The following is a 20058-nucleotide window of genomic DNA, read 5'->3' as shown; positions in this document are numbered from 1 at the left end:
TGGAATGTGTGCGGGAAAGTGTGTGTCTGCTTCATGCTGCCCTTCTTTCCACCACCTTCCTAAACACACACACCATTTCTCAAACTATAATTGGTCAGAAATAACTATTTGTTAAACCAAAGGGTAAAATCTTAATTATCTAGGATCCTGGGGGATCCACACATCTCCAGTATTTCTTCTTTAGGCATCAAGTGTTAAATTCACAACATGACAGACAAGGCCAGCTAAGACACATGCTCATAAGCAGCCTCCCGCTTTGCCTGCGATCAAGTACAGAGATGATGGGGAAATGCCTAAGGGGCTCTGGCCACAGTCTGCTCGCCCTTCTCAAAGAGAACATGGAGCATAAGTTCCCTCAGTTCAGTCACTCACTCGTGTCTGACTCTTTGCGACCCCATGGACTGCAACACGCTAGGACTCCCTGTCCATCACCAACTCCCGGAGCTTACTCAAACTCATGTCCATTGAGTCGGTGATGCCATCCAACCATCTCATCCTCTGTCATCCCCTTCTCCTCCCACCTTCAATCTTTCCCAGCATCAGAGTCTTTTCCAATGAGTCAGTTCTTTCTATTAGGTGGCCAAAGTACTGGAGTTTCAGCTTTGGCATCAGTCCTTCCAATGAATATTCAGGACTAATTTCCTTTAAGTTCTCTATTTTTAAACAAATACACTACACATATCTGAGGGGGCTCTAAGCCAGAGTTGTGCTGTCTGCTGTGCTCTGCTGGCTAAAGTGCACTTGACTGACACTACATGGCTCTGGATGCGGGCTCCTACTCAGTTTTCAGGGACAACAAAACCACTTGTAAACTGTTTCTTTACATACGTCTCCAGGCCACTGGACACTGGTTTCAGTAGGTCCGTACCAGACAGCAGGTCCAGGTGACCACCTTTAGAACACATCAAGGGTTAGAACTCTGCCCCAGGGTGCTCTGGTTGTGGAGGCCCAGGTGGACCCTCTTTAGATGTGCTCAGGCCGTCACTCAAAACTTTCTACCAGTTGCTCTTAGTGTGCCTGATGTTAGGAGATCCTATCCAATCTGTCCCAGGGCAGTTCAGAAACTGAAAGACCTTATTTCTTAGAAAGGTAAGTAAATAACTAAGTGGCAACTGGAGCAGTTTTACAAGTGAATAAGGGCTTCTGGTGGGCAGGCTTTTGTCCTGTTGACTTTCACCTGTCACCTCGATCAGTGCTCCCCAGCTCTAGTGTGCATACAAGCCATCGGGAGAGAACACCTCACAGATGCCACCAAGCTATGGTCCAGGACTGTCACACAGGGTGGGGACATAACGTTTGAAAACCCACATGATGTGCTTACCTCTTTTTCTCCTCTGAGGAAACTGTCCTTTGACTAGCTTGAGAGTCGTGGAAGAGGCGGGACCCTTGTTTTCTCTAGCAGGAGTCCTTTTGGGGAAGGGTCGGTACAAGCTCACCCTTTTACTCTGTACCATGGGCAGCTTGCTTGCCTTTCTCTTGGGCTGCACTCTCAGATTTGGTGCTAGGCTCAGTGGGACCAGAGCTCCCTGTCTTGCTTGAGACACGTCTTCAGAGTTATTTCCAGTTTCTGTATCTTTTCTTCCTTCTGTCTCTGAGTTGTGAAATTCAGGATCTGGAGTCATCACTAAAGAAAAGCCTGCATCGCATATCCCATCTGAAATAGAAGGAGACTGAGGACGCTCTGCCAATAGACCTAACACAGTAGACACTCCCAAAATGTACCCGCTCGCATTTGAAAAGTAAGACTTCAGCTGAGTTAAAGACTGTAAAGGGCACTTTTCAGCTGGAGGAGTCAAGTCAAAACCACTGGACACTTGGCCAGAGAAGCCAGTTTCTTTAAATCCGTCCTGGGAAGCAGCAGTCAGTGGAGGGCTTTTGTTCACCTTGGACAAGTCTTGGAAATTATGCTTTACTAATGTGTTTAGAGAGATTCCTTTTTCAGAAAATGATTTCTTTGCTTCTAGCAGGGCACAATTGAGGGCAGGCAAAACGGGCACCACCTTCAATGAGATGTTGTCTTCAACTTTCAAGTCTGTAAGACCTAAAATATATATGCATGTATTAAAAACCTGAACTTTTTTTTTCCCCAAAAATCATGCAGGAAAAAAAATGCTTTATATTACAAAATTATAGGATGGTTAAATATGATGAGTGTTTCAAATGGTAATCTAAATAGCAATTAATAGAAGGCTTATGAATGCACTTAATGAACATATATATGAAAATACATACAGAATCAAAACAGAGTCATTCAGGAGGGATGACAAGGTGAGAATTAAGAAGGCAGGCCTGCCTCCAGCTTTGAAAAATAGCACTGGCTCTTAGAGTTGGCAGAGTTGCTTTTCTGTTCTTATCTGTACCTTATATGACCTACTTCAAACTCTCTTAACAAGGTATTCAAAGGTGAAAACGTCCTTTGGTTCGCATTTTGACTTTCCTTTTTCTTCTAGCTTTATTGAGATATAATTGAAATACGGCACTGTGTACATTCAGAATTTACAGCATAATGATTTGACTTACATACATCATTAAACAGTTACCTCAGTAAGTCTAGTGAACAACCATCATACCATATAGATACAAAATTAAAGAAATAAAGTTTTTTTCCTTGTGATGGGAACCAACTGAACTCAAACAAAGTAAACCCCTAAGTAACCCTCAAGTTAATATTATGTAACTAGACTGACTGGAAAATCCCACGGACGGAGGTGCCTGGTAGGCTGCAGTCCATGGGGTCTCTAAGAGTCGGACACGACTGAGCGACTTTACTTTCACTTTTCACTTTCCTGCATTGGAGAAGGAAATGGCAACCCACTCCAGTGTTCTTGCCTGGAGAATCCCAGGGATGGGGGAGCCTGGTGGGGTGCTGTCTACAGGGTCGCACAGTGTCGGACACGAATGAAGCGACATAGCAGCAGCAGCAGCAGCAGCAGCAGCAGCAGACTGACTAGTCTGTGTTCCTCAATGAAGGAAGAGTGGTAATGGACTCATTAGAGTGATAATCAGGCTTACACCTGACAGCTCTGCGTCAGAGGCTAGACCATGCTTATTCTCCAGTTTTATTCATTATCTCCCCTGACCAGAGCCTTTCTGGACTTTGTTTCCTAACTACCCTCTGAAATTCTAATACCACCGATCTACTGTATATCTATTTATACTAGATAAATAGATGAGTAATACTTTTTGCCCCTAATAGACAATTCCTGGTCCTGGGGAAGGAGACAAGCAGTCCAGATAAAGGCAAGTGCTTCTGTGAAGACCTTAAGTCCTACTGACGGGGAGACTTTGATGAAACTACTTCCTGGCTATTGCTCTTCAAGAACAAATGAATCCAGTTTTGGACACGCTGAATGTGAAGAATATCTGAGACACCTAAGTGGAAAGAGATGTCAATAGGCAGGTGGATACTGAGTGGGAACAGACAAGCAAGGATAAGCCTGCAGAAATGAAGGACTGACCAGGCAGAGTAAAGGGGGAAAGTTATTTTAGAGAAGGAAACAGTTGCCAGAGTCATGTGCTGCTGGGGGTTTAAGATGAGGACTGAAACGTGGCCCACAGCTGTCGTGGACTGCCTGTGCCCTTACCTGCTGCTGGTGGAGGTGAGTGGAATAAATGCAACCCGTGTAGACCTGTCTGCTCCTCTCTAAAACCTACACATAATGAGAATCAGAAGAAAATCAGGTTGCTGATTTGATACTAGTAAACATATTGGAAAACATTTTTTCAAAAAAGTGGTCCTTACCTGTTTCGTACATTAAGGCTGATGACGTAAGTAAAATGAAAAATTCTCGATCTTCTAAGCATTTGATGATTGCCTTAAACATAAAAAAGCAAGAAAGAAGATTCAATTTCCTTCTCCTTCTACCACATTCTTCAGTGATTTTTAACCTTATGAAAAGTTAAGGAAAAAGATTCTTGAAATGTTAGTATTTATGGGAAGCAGAACAATTTTGTCCCCTAGTATCAGAAATTTCAAGTCCCTTACTGCTCAAATAATCTTTGCTTTGTTAGGGCTACATATAATAAATAACTGGAATATCAAGGGTTAGTTTTTGGATAGTGTTCAACTATGTAACAAATCAATCAGAAACTTTTCTCATTGTCCTGTTTGACATTTGCTGTGTAAGTATCTGCTCTGTTTCCCTTTAGCCACTACAAATTCAAGGTCAATCAGACCTATGATTAGCATCAATAAGCTCAAGTTAACACAAAACATATCACAGAATCCTGGAACTAGAAAAACTGGAAGATATCATCCATTAAAGGAATCCTTTCCACAGCATACTAGGAGACGGGGACAGGGAGGCCTGGTGTGCTGCGATTCACGGGGTCGTGAAGAGTCGGACACGACTGAGCGACTGAACTGAATAACAGGCAATAACATCATTAGGTCCCTGGTAATAAGAAATGCAGACAGAAAATGCAGCTCTTCTTTCCCATTATTCACCATTTCAAAAGCCTATATACATATAACAAAGACAAAATCCAATGTTCATATAATAATCATTGAGTTAAAAAACAAAGAATAAAACATACCACTTCATGAAGAGACAAAATACTGTATTTCAAAAACTGACAGGTCATAAGCCTACAAATCTGATAAATTAATAAATCATTCACTAACAACTCAAGTATGAAAAAAAGACTTCTAATTCTTTACTAGAATGCTACCCACAGGAACCATCACTATGGTGCGTCTCCATATGTTTCTCCCACAGTCCCTGTGTATCAAGTTCTCAATTTCAGGGAAAATAATAATTATATGTTAAATGGATGACTCTTACCAACTGTTCCCTTGTAATGGATTCTATTAGTTTATCTACTTTCTCCCCCCGTTTGTTTGAGAGCTCCACCTCATACATATTGAAGCATATGTCTTGGCAACAGACTGTGGAAAAAAATCAGAAACACAGAACATTTCTTATTTTTAAATACTATGATGCTTTTTTTTTTTTAACAACCGGTTTATTCATTTTATATTTTAAAAGAAGAAATAGGAATACTATTCAAAAAACATGGATCATTCAATGTTCTTGGTTATAAAACCCCTTAATAAAAAGTTACTGTATACAGTATTTAAAAACAATGCTTTTATTTATACTACACTAATATAAAGTTAACAAGACAAATAAATATATATAAATAAAAACATCAATGTTGCCATGAATTAATCTAAATGACTAAGAACTTTCCTTCTCATGTTTTCTGCTTTATTTCATTTAAAAGTACAGGTGACCCTTGAATGCCTCTCCCTCAACCCCCTGTGCAGTCAGTATTTCCAATATATGATTACCCTGGGTAATCATGATTCCACATCCAAGGACTGGGTGGTACTGTAATATGCACTACTGAAAAAAAACTGCTTATAAGTAGACTTAAGCAATTCAAATCTGTGTTGTTCCAGAGTCAGTGGTAAATAAATAAAAACAACCACAAAACCTCTGTTCTCCTTGAAAGTAATGATTACGAGTTTCCAACTGTTTGTAAGCGTATCTCTGCTTAATTCCCTCAGTATTCTATATTAAAGCTAGTCTCTGCCATATTAAATGAAACTACCATTCATCACTTTGAGCTGGCCTCCCAGGAACTGAATCACATGGTTACTCTATCCCTTTCACAAAAGACCCTTTTAAGAATCACTTAAGGGAAAAACAGAAGTAAGGAGGGAGAGAAAGTGTGTGTGCACGCATGTATGTGTATGAGAGAGTGGAAAACAACTGGAACAAAGCTCAGGACACGCAGTGTACCATGACATCTGAACAGACCTTTGTGCTCCATGTAATTCTGTTTTTTAAAAGCAGCTTCTGGTAGTCTCTCTTTCAAAGATGACACTTTCATTACATACTTAAAATCTAGTTCATGTGGTCTAAAAAACAAAACAATATCATGTAATGTAATAAACACTAAAACTAGAGCTTCAAAATTTCGATTTTCTAATATAAATGAAAACAAAACTATTAAAATCACAAAAATTTTTAAATCTATAAACTCTAAATCAAATAATGTATATATTCATAAATACTAGAGATTTTTGGGTATATGACCTTATAAATTGGCTTCCCCGGTGGCTCAGACAATAAAAAATCTGCCTGCAATGCAGGAGATCCCTGGGTCAGGAAGATACCCTGAAGAAGGGAATGGCAATCCACTCCAGTACTCTTGCCTGGAGAATCCTATGCACCAAGAAGCCTGGCAGGCTATAGTCCATGGGGTCACGAAGAGTCAGGCATGACAAGACTATCCATGGGGTCACAAAGAGTCATGCATGACTGAGGACTAACACCTCATAAACCATGGTTTGCAAATATGTTCACATTAACTGAATGCATGCATTTTCGTTATAACCAAAATATCCATAAGTGTGGAATAATTATGTATTCTGGAATGGAATGAGAATCTTCTAGAAATTATACCACATAAGAGTTGAAAGCTTTCGACAATACAGGACTGCCTACCATGCAGGGCCACATAAAGAACCACATCTAGACTAGCACCATTTCCTTCTTTAAAACTTAGTTAGAAATACTTGTACACTTACGGATACCTCCTTTTCCTCCTAAATACTTCTCTGTGTGCACTTTTAAGAAAAACATTTCCTTCTATAACCACACACACACACACAAAAGATATACCCATCTGAATGCAGAGATCCAAAGAATAGCAAGGAGAGATAAGAAGGCCTTCCTAAGTGATCAATGCAAAGAAATAGAGGTAAACAATAGAATGGGAACGACTAGAGATCTTTTCTAGAAAATCAGAGATACCAAGGGAACATTTCATGCAAAGATGGGCACATTAAAGGACAGAAATGGTATGGACCTAACAGAAGCAGAAGATATTAAGAAGGCATGGCACTAATACACAGAAGAACTATACAAAAAAATATCTTAATGACCCAGATAACCATGAGGGTTTGATCACTCACCTGGAGCCAGACATCCTGGAGTGCGAAGTCAAGTAGGCCTTAGGAAGCATCACTAGGAACAAAGCTAGTGGAGGTGATGGAATCCCAGCTGAGTTATTTCAAATCCTAAAAGATGATGCTGCACTCAATATGCCAGCAAATTTGGAAAACTTCAGCAGTGGCCACAAGACCAGGAAACGTCAGATTTCATTCCAATCCCAAAGAAAGGCAATGCCAGAGAATGCTCAAACTACTGCACAATCACACTCATCTCACACGCTAGCAAGTAATGCTCAAAATTCTCCAAGTGAGATTGGTATGTGAATCATTCAATAGTATGTGAACTGAGAAGTTCCAAATGTTCAAGTTGGATTTAGAAAAGGCAGAGGAACCAGAGAACAAATTGCCAACATCCGTTGCATCATCGAAAAGCAAGAGAGTTTCAGAAAATCATCTATTTCTGCTTTACTGACTACTCCAAAGCCTTTGACTGTGTGGAACACAACAAACTGTGGAAAATTCTTAAAGAGCTGGGAATACCAGACCACCTTACCTGCCTCCTGAGAAATCTGTATGCAGGTCAAGAAGCAACAGTTAGAACTGGACAAGGAACAATAGACTGGTTCCAAATTGGGAAAGGAGTACGTCAAGGCTGTATATTGTCACCCTGCTTATTTAACTTATATGCAGTGTTCATCATGCAAAATGCCAGGCTGAATGAATCCCAAGCTGAAATCAAGACTGCCGGGAGAAATATCAATAACCTCAGATACACAGATGACACCACCCTTATGGCAGAAAGAAAAGAAGAACTAAAGAGCCTCTTGATGAAAGTGAAAGAGGAGAGTGAAAAAGTTGTCTTAAAACTTGACATTCAGAAAACTAAGATCGTGGAATCTGGTCCCATCACTTCATGGCAAATAGACGGGGAAACAATGTCAGACTTTATCTTTTTGGGCTCCAAAATCACTGCAGATGTTGACTGCAGCCATGAAATTAAAAGATGCTTGCTCCTTGGAAGAAAAGCTATGACCAACCTAGACAACATATTAAAAAGCAGAGATATTACTTAGCCAACAAAGGTCCATCAAGTATGGTTTTTCCAGTAGTCATGTATGGATGTGAGAGTTGGACTATAAAGAAAGCTGAGCACCACCGAAAATTGATGCTTTTGAATTATGGTGCTGGAGAAGACTGTTGGGAATCCCTTGGACTGCAAAGAGATCCAACTAGTCCATCCTAAAGGAAATCAGTCCTGAATATTCATTGGAAGGACTGAAGCTGAAGCTCCAATATTTTGGCCACCTGATGCGAAGAACTTATTTACTGGGCAAGACCCTGATGCTGGGAAAGACTGAAGGCGGAGGGAGAAGGGGACAACAGAGGATGAGATGGTTGGGTGGCATCACCGACTCAATGGACCAGCTCTGGGAGTTGGTAATGGACAGGGAAGCCTTGCGTGCTGTAGTCCATGGAGTCGCAAAGAGTCAGACACGACTGAGCGATTGAACTGACTGAACTGATATAACCACAAAACAATTAGCAAACTCAAGACATCAACGATACAGTACAGTTCTTTAATCTACAGCACTCACTAAGGTACCTGGTAACAAGAGAAGGCACTGCTTTTTTCTGGTTCAGAATCCAATCCAGCATGACACACGACACTTATGTCTCTCTCATCTCCTTCAACCTGCAACAGTCTTCATCTTCACTGACCTTGATATTTCTGAATAATACAGGCCATTTACTTTGCAGACTGTCCCTCAATCTGGGCATGTCTGATGTTTCCTCCTGATTAGACTGGCAGGAACACCACAGACATGATATCGTGTTATTCTCTGTGCATTGTGTCATTCTCTGTGCGTCATGTCAGGAAGCTCCTGATGTTTATTTCTTTCCTGGTGATGTTACCTTATCCACTGAGTTAAAATGCGCCCGAGGTCAGGGGCAGCAGCCGAGAGGAGCAACCCCACGTCCAAGGAGCGGTGGCTGCGCAGGTGCAGGAGGGCTGAGAGGAGCTACTCCACGTTCAAGGTCAGGAGGGGCAGCCGTGAGGAGATACCCCACGTCCAAGGTAAGAGAAACCCAAGTAAGATGGTAGGTGTTGCAAGAGGGCACCAGAGGGCAGACATACTCAAACCATAATCACAGAAAACTAGTCAATCTGATCACACAGACCACAGCCTAACTCAATGAAACTAAGCCATGCCCTGTGGGGCCACCCAAGACGGACGGGTCTTGGTGGAAGGGTCTGACAGAATGTGGTCCACTGGAGAAGGGAATGGCAAACCACTTCAGTATTCTTGCCTTGAGAACCCCATGAACAGTATGAAAAGGCAAAATGGTAGGATACTGAAAGAGGAACTCCTCAGGTCAGTAGGTGCCCAATATGCTACTGGAGATCAGTGGAGAAATAACTCCAGAAAGAGTGAAGGGATGGAGCCAAAGCAAAAACAATACCCAGCTGTGGATGTGACTGGTGATAGAAGCAAAGTCTGATGTTGTAAAGAGCAATATTGCATAGGAACCTGGAATGTCAGGTCCATAAATCAAGGCAAATTGGAAGTGGTCAAACAGGAGATGGCAAGAGTGAACGTCAACATTCTAGGAATCAGTGAACTAAAATGGACTGGAATGGGTGAATTTAACTCAGATGACCATTATATCTACTACTGTGGGCAAGAATCCCTTAGAAGAAATGCAGTAGCCATCATAGTCAACAAGAGAGTCCGAAATGCAGTACTTGGATGCAATCTGAAAAATTACAGAATGATCTCTGTTCATTTCCAAGGCAAACCATTCAATATCACAGTAATCTAAGCTTATGCTCCAACCAGTAATGCTGAAGAAGCTGAAGTTGAATGGTTCTATGAAGACCTACAAGACATTTTAGAACTAACATGCAAAAAACAGATGTCCTTTTCATCATAGGGGACTGGAATGCAAAAGTAGGAAGTCAAGAAACACCTGGAGTAACAGGCAAATTTGGCCTTGGAATATGGAATGAAGCAGGGCAAAGACTAATAGAGTTTTGCCAAGAAAATGCACTGGTCACAGCAAACACCCTCTTCCAACAACACAAGAGAATACACGTGGACATCACCAGATGGTCAACACCGAAATCAAACTGATTATATTCTTTGCAGCCAAAGATGGAGAAGCTCTTTACAGTCAGCAGAAACAAGACCGGGAGCTGACTGTGGCTCAGATCATCAACTCCTTATTGCCGAATTCAGACTGAAGAAAGTAGGGAAAACCACTAGACCATTCAGGTATGACCTAAATCAAATCCCTTATGATTATACAATGGAAGTGAGAAATAGATTTAAGGGACTAGATCTGATACAGTGCCTGATGAACTATGGACCGAGGTTCGTGACACTGTACAGGAGACAAGGATCAAGACCATCCCCATGGAAAAGAAATGCAAAAAAGCAAAATGGCTGTCTGAGAAGGTCTTATAAATAGGTGTAAAAAGAAGAGAAGTGAAAAGCAAAGGAGAAAAGGAAAGATATTCCCACTTGAATGCAGAGTTCCAAAGAATAGCAAGGAGAGATAAGAAAGCCTTCCTTAGTGATCAGTGCAAAGAAACAAAGCAAAACAATAGAATGGGAAAGACTAGAGATCTCTTCAAGAAAATTAGAGATAACACGGGAATATTTCATGCAAAGATGGGCACATTAAAGGACAGAAATGGTATGGACCTAACAGAAGCAGAAGATATTAAGGAAAGGTGGCAAGAATACACAGAAGACACAGAAGAATGGTACAAAAAAGATCCTCATGACCCAGATAATCACAATGGTGTGATCACTCACCTAGAGCCAGACATCCTGGAATGTAAAGTCAAGTGGGCCTTAGGAAGCATCACTAGGAACAAAACTAGTGAAGGTGATGGAATTCCAGTTGAGCTATTTCAAATCCTGAAAGATGATGCTGTGAAAGTGCTGCACTTAATATGCCAGCAGATTTGGAAAACTCAGCAGTGGTCACAGGACTATAAAAGGTCAATTTTCATTCCAATCCCAAAGAAAGGCAATGCCAAAGAATGCTCAAACTACCACACAATTGCACTCATCTCACATGCTAGTAAAGTAATGCTCAAAATTCTCCAAGCCAGGCTTCAGCAATACATGAACCGTAAACTTCCAGATGTTCAAGCTGGTTTTAGAAAAGGCAGAGGAACCAGAGATCAAATTGCCAGCATCCGCTGGATCATCGAAAAAGCAAGAGAGTTTCAGAAAAACATCTATTTCTGCTTTATTGACTATGCCAAAGCCTTTAACTGTGTGGACCACAATAAACTGTGGAAAATTCTGGAAGAGATGGGAATACCAGACCAGCTGACCTGCCTCTTGAGAAACCTGTATGCAGGTCAGGAAGCAACAGTTAGAACTGGACATGGAACAACAGACTGGTTCCAAATAGGAAAAGGAGTATGTCAAGGCTGTATATTGTCACCCTGCTTATTTAACTTATATGCAGAGTACATCATGAGAAAAGCTGGGCTGGAAGAAGCAAAAGCTGGAATCAAGATTGCCGGGAGAAATATCAATAACCTCAGATATGCAGATGACACCACCCTTATGGCAGAAAGTGAAGAGGAACTAAAAAGCCTCTTGCTGAAAGAGAAAGAGGAGAGTGAAAAGTTGGCTTAAAGCTCAACATTCAGAAAACTAAGATCAGGGCATCTGGTCCCATCAGATAGATGGGGAAATAGATGGGGAAACAGTGGAAACAGTGTGAGACTTTATTTTTTGGGGCTCCAAAATCACTGCAGATGGTGATTGCAGCCATGAAATTAAAAGACACTTACTCCTTGGAAGGAAAGTTATGACCAACCTAGACAGCATATTAAAAAACAGAGATATTACTTTGCCAAGAAAGGTCCGTCTAGTCAAGGCTATGGTTTTTCCAGTGGTCATGTACAGATCTCAGAGTTGGACTGTGAAAAAAGCTCAGCGCTGAATAATTGATGCTTTTGAACTGTGGTGCTGGAGAAGACTCTTGAGAGTCCCTTGGACTGCAAGGTGATCCAACCAGTCTATTCTAAAGGATATCAGTCCTGGGTGTTCATTGGAAGGACTGATGCTAAAGCTGAAACTCCAAAACTTTGGCCACCTCATGTGAATAGCTGACTCAGTGGAAAACACCCTGATGCTGGGAGGGATTGAGGGCAGGAGGAGAAGGGGACGACAGAGTATGAGATGGCTGGATGGCATCACCGACTTGATGGACATGAGTTTGAGTAGACTCCTGGAGTTGGTGATGGACAGGGCGGCCTGGCGTGCTGCAGTTCATAGGGTTGCAAAGAGTCGGACACGACTGAGCAACTGAACTGAACTGAACTGAGTTAAAATGCCATGTGCAGCTTCTTCTATTATAAGGTCTGTGTTTTTTCCTTTGTGAAATATGTAAATTCCATCAAACTTCCACCTACTTTATCAAGCCTCCATTGATCATTATGATGTTGCCAAAATGTGATTTCCTAATTTCATCACTCTTTCTACACTTACTGCTGCTGCTGCTAACTCACTTGTCGTGTCCGACTCTGTGCAATCCTATAGACGGCAGCCTATCAGGCTCCCCCGTCCTTGGGATTCTCCAGGCAAGAACACTGGAGTGGCTTCTACACTTACTAGTTGTACTCTGTACAACTACTGAGACTGTGTGCTGCAGCTCCTGAAGCCTGCACTCCTAAAGCCTGTGCTGCTCAACGAGAGAAGCCACCACTATGAGCTGTCCCAGTACTGCAACTAGAGAGTAGCCCCCTGCTCACCATAACTAGAGAAAGTTGCACAAAGCAATGAAGGCTCATGCAATCTAAATAAACAAACAAACATAAAACTTCTAAAAAGAGCCAATAAAAAGAAAATTATTTCTAATAGAACACTAACTTTCACTTTCTATTTCAGTTAAAGCATATCTAACTTTCAAGGGGTTTGGGGGCAAACTAAATAGATTAAACAAAAAAGTATCACAAGATACCCAGGGAAAAAATACTGTAATTCATTATCATATAAATACATGTAACAGCTCCTCTAATACTACCTTAGGAAAATCATGTGAAAATTAGATTCTGCATATCTTAATAAAAACTATAATAGAATTAAGTGGCTATAATCTGCATCTGTTATCTAGGCAAGTACAATTTGTTTCTCACAGAAAGTCAAACTTCTAGCATTAAGTAAATTAATTTAGCCTGAGAGTTTATTTTTCCACAAATGGATTAAGATGCTAAAAATTTTAAAGTGATTTATCAAAGTTTATAAAACTAAAATGTAGGGACTTCACTTTGCCAACAAAGGTCCATATAGCCAAAGCTATGTTTTTTTTAGCAGTCATATATAGATGTGAGAGCTGGACCGTAATGAAGGCTGAGCACCAAAGAACTGATGCTTTTCAACTACGGTGTTGGAGAAGACTCTTGAGACTTCCTTGGATAGCAAGATCAAACCAGTCAATCCTCAAGGAAATCAACCCTGAATATTCATTGGAAGGACTGATGCTGAAGCTCCAATACTGTGGCCACCTGATATAAAGAGCCAACTCATTGGAAAAGACCCTGATGCTGGGAAAGATTGAGGGCAGGAGGAGAAGGGGACAATAGAGGATGAGATGGTTGGATGGAATCACTGACTCAATGGACATGAGTTTGAGCAAATTCCAGGAGATAGTGAAGGACAGGGAAGCCTGGCTTGCTACAGTCCATGGGGTTACAGAGTCAGACACAGCTTAGCAACTGAGCAACAATAAAACTAACTTATTCCAAAGCAAAGGTCAGATTTAGATTTGAATTTAGGTCTCTTGTGTCACGGCCCTGTACTCTATACATCTCCTGAAGAATAACCTAAAACCAAGTATAGCTGGTATATTTCATACCAGTGCCAACAAGCAGGACCTCAAAATGAGAACTGAAAACTTAGAGAAGCATTAGTAAAGGGCATTAATTCAACACTTACAGTTGTTTTGGAACTGCTGTACCATAGGAAGACCAAAGAGTTATATCACACAGCAGACAGCCTTGTATAATTAATTTCCCTTTCCATGGAGAGATGAGAACTGTAAGAAATGAGGTTAAGAAAGAAACTGATTATTTTATTTTTGAACAAAACATTTACTTAAAGAAAAAACTAAAAAAAAAAAACAAATAATTTCTTACCATTTTCTCTGAGTTCAAGTCTAGGGGGGGGAAAAAGAAGCATTTTTATAAGAGCAAAGAAAACAAATCCAGTAAAACAAAGTATGCACATAATTACTTACATGCTTTTATGATCATGGGCTGGTGCTGCCATCTTTTTAGGTTCCCTGTACTGAAAAGCTACAATCAGGTAAGGACAGATCTGTCTGGGTCGCTCAGTAACAGTGCTGCCTGAAAGTTCATAGAGGTAATACTGAAAGAAGAGAAGTATTATGAGGATAGCACTACAGAATTCCTCATGTATCAAGTTTATTTCAACCCTACCCAACCTCCAAATTTAACTCATTAGATTCAGAAAAGTATCTTGCAAATGATTTATTCCCAGGTGACTATACCTGACTCAGTTCAAAGGTGCGAAAATGACTTGTCTTGTGAGAAATCTTGTTAGTATTTGCAGCCACATGGCAATCATAGCCAGAAGATGGGCTAGTATAGTTAGCTGTATAATTCTCAGACACAAACTTGACTTTTCCCTAGAATGAAAATATTAAGACTAATCAAATATCTTCAAATAGGAATAATTTTACTCTAGGATTTATTTTAAAATAGTCTAAATAAAGATGGGGATGTGTTTTGACTAACAGTACACTGTGTTAAGAACTATGGCTCTTAAAAAATTATCTTAAGACCAACAATAGTTTTAATTATCCATGAACCCCATTACATTTGTATTTAGCCCTTCAAGTTTTTTGTTTTTTCACAAACTCTGATATAATTTGGCATCTTTCTTAGGCAAACATCCACAGCTTTTTTCATAGTATTAAAGAAGTACATGAATTAGCCCAATTTAGGAGAACCATTCCTTTCAACTAGAGAAGGAAATGGCAACCCACTCCAGTATTCTTGCCTGGGAAATTCCATGGACAGAGGAGCCTGGTGGGTTATAGTCCATGGGGTCGCGAAGAGTTGGACACAATTGACTAACACTTTAACTTAACTTTATTTCTTCAAAAGAGAAATTACATAGTCCACTAAACAGACTCGCTATTCAATATATACTGAATATATATATTGAATATATTCAGACTATATCATAAAAGATGAAAAAAACTAAAATGTCAAAAGATGAGTTCCAAACTGAAGTATTAAATTATAAACTGTAAATTGCTGCTGCTGCTGCTAAGTCACTTCAATCGTGTCTGACTCTGTGCGACCCCATAGACAGCAGCCTACCAGGGTCCCCCGTCCCTGGGATTTTTCCAGGCAAAAACACGAGTGGGTTGCCATTTCCTTCTCTAATGCATGCAAATGAAAAATGAAAGTGAAGTTGCTTAGTCATGTCCGACTCTTTGCGACCCCATGGACTGCAGCCCACCAGGCTCCTCCATCCATGGGATTTTCCCAGGCAAGAGTACTGGAGTGGGGTGCTACTGCCTTCTCTGTAAATTGTAAATTAGAGACCAAGATACTCCTTTCTAGCAGCACCCAGTAAACCAGCAAGGAACAAAAGCCCAGTAAAGCACTTCACAGGCCAATAGCCCTGATTACTCAACAGCTGACAGTGTTTTTCACTATGGAATCTCTTCATTAAGGGGTATGTATCTCCCAGAAAAAGGGAAAAGAGAACTGTTGAGTTAGTTTATCATGCAATAAAAGGTCATACAATGATTTTAAAAGCTATCTTGAATAACGTAATGACATAACATGAAAAAAATGAAAATACACCAAACAGGTACCAAAATGAGGTACAAAATAATAGGCAACTTTTATTTTTATGTTTACAAGATGCACTATTTAAATATATATATATATATGCTTGCTGTTAAGGTCCCTCCTCTTCAGCACTTGGACCACCAAGGACAATACTCAGAAGACTAATCACATGAGTGGTGCTCCAGTGAGCAGTCAGAACCTGCATCGTCTCCCCATCAAACTGGGCAGGGCTGGCTTCTGAGCAGTGAAGTAAGGAGGACTGAGAGCACATAGCCAGAAACTCAAAACTAAACAGCAGGGTCCGCCAGACAGGGTAGGGGCGTGAAACCAATGGCGAGGCACAATCTGACATAAAAAACTTGATATCTGAGCTGACAGGCATGTGGGCTGCAGCAGAACTACAGTACTTATCACAGAGCAGGAGAGGGAAATGTTAAAGGGGGAAGCAGCAGCTGGGAGCCAATAAATGCTACCTTCCCTTCAGTTCTTGGGGACAAATTTTGGAATATGGAGAACTCACACTCTTAAAAAATCAGTAGTGTTAGGTTTATAACCAAAGAACTTAGTAGGAATGCTAAAACAAAAGCACAAACAAAACAAGACCACAGAATATGTCCTCAAAAAATCCCCCGACCTCTAAAATTAGTTTTCCTACTATTTGAGTGAAAATGCTAATTGTGTGATTCACTTATACTGCATTATTTAAGGGAACTAAAAAATTTCTGAGATTATTAGTTATAGGTATCACATGAAGCTATGAACAAGATCTCAATGTTTTAGGATACAAAAATGCATAAAGATTTCTCATTTTGACAATTTAAACCAGAATGCTGCTTTCCAAATTCATCTCTTATAGCTGTATTATTTTGAAGCTTTAAGAAAAAAAATTCACAGATCATCTATTAAAAGAGTAAAAAAAAGCTTTATCCTTAAAGGAAAGCAAAGGGAGCAGTTATTTTTTCTGATTCTAAACAGCTGTCTCTGGCTGCTAAGTCACGTCAGTCGTGTCCAACTCTGTGCGACCCCATAGATGGCAGCCCACCAGGCTGCCCCATCCCTGGGATTCTCCAGGCAAGAACACTGGAGTGGGTTGTCATTTCCTTCTCCAATGCAGGAAAGTGAAAAGTGAAAGTGAAGTCGCTCAATCGTGCCCGACCCTCAGTGACCCCATGGACTGCAGCTTTCCAGGCTCCTCCGTCCATGGGATTTTCCAGGCAAGAGTACTGGAGTGGGGTGCCACTGCCTTCTCCATAACTGTCTTTGGCAAGGACTATGTTTAGCAAATGATCTGCAAAAAACATGATCAAAGACTGATAAACTTTCATTAAAAAAAAATTACACAGAAGCAAATTTAGGCTTTACCTTAATTAGATTAAAAATTACAACATAACCAGACTTCCCATGATACCAAGGTCTTGCGTGAAGATAGTCTGAGTATTTGGAAATGTACACACCTATAAAAGTATAAAAATAGATTAATTTACACTTTAAAAAGGCTGTTTACACATGGGTTACTTAAACTGAACAAGATGACACAAGGGACAAATAAAAGGTAACTTTAAAAAACTATTTTGAAAATGCTTACCTTTTAAAATCTATTTGAGATATTCTACAGGTATGGAAACATCAGAGCTAAGATAAAATATATCAGTTTGACAACCAATTTTCTATTTGGGTACAGTAACTGAAAAGGGATGAATGTATTACAATTTTGGAAAAGTCTCTTTTATTTTCCATGCAATCTTTCAGTGAAAAGGCCTGTGGTAATCTGATTCTCAAGTTATTTTTTCCAGAAAATCTCAGTAAATGTTCTTATTTAAGAATGTGTGCTGAGGTTTACTACACAGCAGGTCTGTGCCAGGCAGCAGTGATACAAAGGGAAACAGAACAAGATCCCTGTCTTTAAGCAGCATGTCCTACTGGACTGTGAATTCTAGTCAGCAGAGGTTAGATATTTTTTGTTTACCATTGCAGCCTCATTACAGACCATTGCTGTTTAAAAGAGAAGTTGAGTCTCAAGCGGGGAGAGACTCCTGTAGGTTGAGGCAGGAGAGGATGATCCCTACACAGAAGCAGCAGTGAGAAAACAGAGGAAAGAACCCATTTCAGGGATATTCCTGAACTGAGGCATTGCTTGTGAAATAGAAAAGACAGCGGTGAGAACACAGAGAGAATGAACCGAGTTATAGACATGTTGTCAGAAGACTGGATTCCAATTCCAAGTTCTTCACTTACTACTACTCCTAAGCACATGACTGAGTAGTGAGAGGATGGGTGTGGGTCAGAAATCACAGGTTTGCAGGAAGATTTAAAAAGATCCATAAACCTTTAAAACTGTAATATACTATAGTAATATAAAGGCTTACTTTCATATATTTCATTATTTTACTTGAGCCAAAAACTATAAACATACATATCCAGTAGTGCTTTCTTATCATCACCCCCAGCATGTGAAGAAGAAGAATGTGTATTTGTAGGAATAATGCAGCCTCTACTCCACCGCCTACTGAAACCAGGCTCTCAAAACATCAACAATAAACTCATGCAACTGTCACATAGAAAAATGGCCTTGATTTTTAGAGGTATAAGCTGAGGCATTTGCTTGTAACTCACTTCCACATTTTTCAGGAAAAAAAAATATTTTTAGACAAATGAAGAGAATTAATGCAAAACATTATCTGGTAAATGTAGGTGATGGGTATATCATACCATGCCGCTTTTTTCTACATTAGCATTTTTCATAATGAAAAGAAGGAGGTGTTAAGGAAGAATAGGGGAAAAGAAAAAAAGGTTTCATGTAAACTGTTATTTGAGTTGTGAACTTATCCTCTTTCATGTCCTTTAGGAGAGCTGAACAGAAGTTTAAAAACATTTCCTACACACAGAGTTACCATATTAAGCCAGCAATTCCACTCCTAGGTATAACCCAGCAAAAATGAAAATACTTGTCCACATAAAGACCATATGTACAAGAATATACATACTAGCTTTTTTTAATAATAGCTAAAAAGTAGAAACGAAATGTCTACCAACTGCTGAATGGATAAAGAAAAAGTGGTACAATGGAATATTATTCAGTCAAAAAGTGAATCAAGTACATGCAACAACATAGAGAATCTCAAAAACACTAAGTAAAAAAACAGTTACTCACAAAAGGTCAGATATGATTCCATTTATATGGAATGTCTGGAATAGGTCAATCCACAGGTGCAAAAAGGAAAGCAGTGGTTACCAAGGCTGGTGAGAGGGGAGGTAACTGATGAAAACAGTCTAAAACTGACCGTGCTGACTGTTGCACAACTCTGAATGCACTAAAAAAAACACTGAACTGTATACTTCAAATGGGTGAATTGTATGGTGAATTTTATCTCAATAAAGCTGTTATTACAAAGGGCCAGCAAGAACCTAGCCATGAAGCCCCATAGTCTTTCTCACTCCTGATCTCCAACTTCTACAGCATCTGACACTGCTAATACCCCTCCGGACACCTTCTGTTTCTTGTGAGACTCCACCTCCAGATTCTTCATTCACTGGACTGCTCTCAGCTCTTCCTCTTCCTGTCCTTGCCCCATGTCCCCATCCCTTGGTCCCATACCATCTAAATAAAAGTTCTGTTCTTCACCATCTGTGCTGCCCCATGTAACAATATCTTTGGCTTCAACTAACATGCACCCTCTGCCACCTTGAGCCGCAACCTCTAGTCCTCATCCCTCTTCCAAATGTTTTCACCACCAGCAGGATAGCTTCCAGAACACTTAAGATGACCTACTGTTTCTCAAACAGCTTACTGGAATAAGTGTTCATTTATTGCGAGCTTACTAGGTGTAAGCTCCATGCTACGCACTTTTCATAGTCTCATAATCCTCACAACAAATCTAGAAGATAGTTTTATTTATTTACAGATGAAGAAAGTGAAGCTTAAAGAAATGAGGGCTAAAGCACATTCTTTTTTTTTTTTTTTCATTACCCAATTTCAGTAGTCATTAACTCATGATCACTGTTTTTATTTTATATTCACCTGTAAAAATCCCAAACTTCATATCATTTCACCCACAAGCATACCAGTATGTTTACCTAAAAGATAAGGGTTCTTTTTTCCTAGCATTATTGTTATACCTTTATCATATCTCATAATAATAATACTTCACTATCATCAAATATTCAGCCAAAGTTCAGATTCCCCACTTGCCTTATAAATATTTTTACAGATGGTTTGCTTAGATCACAATCCAAACAAGGCCATACATTGCATTTGTTTGGCTTGTGAAAGACACATATCAGTATAAGATATTGCAAG

The 20058-nt window shown here is 40.0% G+C and overlaps 1 protein-coding gene across 21 annotated transcripts in view; it reads right to left on the bottom strand.

Annotated features, from left to right (window-relative positions):
* Nucleotides 1-20058, bottom strand: part of TASOR2 (transcription activation suppressor family member 2) — a 67225-nt gene that overhangs the window by 19492 nt on the left and 27675 nt on the right. For 20 of the 21 annotated variants that reach the window (XM_086333606.1, XM_086333616.1, XM_086333614.1 and 17 more), the window contains 10 exons: nucleotides 17124-17215; nucleotides 14444-14581; nucleotides 14171-14301; nucleotides 14070-14089; nucleotides 13870-13969; nucleotides 5766-5866; nucleotides 4785-4888; nucleotides 3743-3815; nucleotides 3585-3650; nucleotides 1322-2041 (listed from right to left, as the gene is read on the bottom strand). In XM_086333606.1, the coding sequence (XP_086189732.1) occupies nucleotides 1322-2041; nucleotides 3585-3650; nucleotides 3743-3815; nucleotides 4785-4888; nucleotides 5766-5866; nucleotides 13870-13969; nucleotides 14070-14089; nucleotides 14171-14202 (1216 nt within the window). In that variant the 5' untranslated portion in view covers nucleotides 14203-14301; nucleotides 14444-14581; nucleotides 17124-17215. Of the gene's footprint in view, nucleotides 1-1321; nucleotides 2042-3584; nucleotides 3651-3742; nucleotides 3816-4784; nucleotides 4889-5765; nucleotides 5867-6925; nucleotides 7031-13869; nucleotides 13970-14069; nucleotides 14090-14170; nucleotides 14302-14443; nucleotides 14582-17123; nucleotides 17216-20058 lie in introns of those variants that run through there. The other variant, XM_086333613.1, reaches the window with a different exon arrangement.

This window comes from Bos grunniens, chromosome 13, assembly GCF_055505025.1.
Source record: "Bos grunniens cultivar Pamir isolate PY7600 chromosome 13, Bosgru_T2T1.0, whole genome shotgun sequence".
Taxonomy (NCBI): Eukaryota; Metazoa; Chordata; class Mammalia; order Artiodactyla; family Bovidae; genus Bos; species Bos grunniens.
This window is presented reverse-complemented; position numbering and strand designations above follow the sequence as displayed.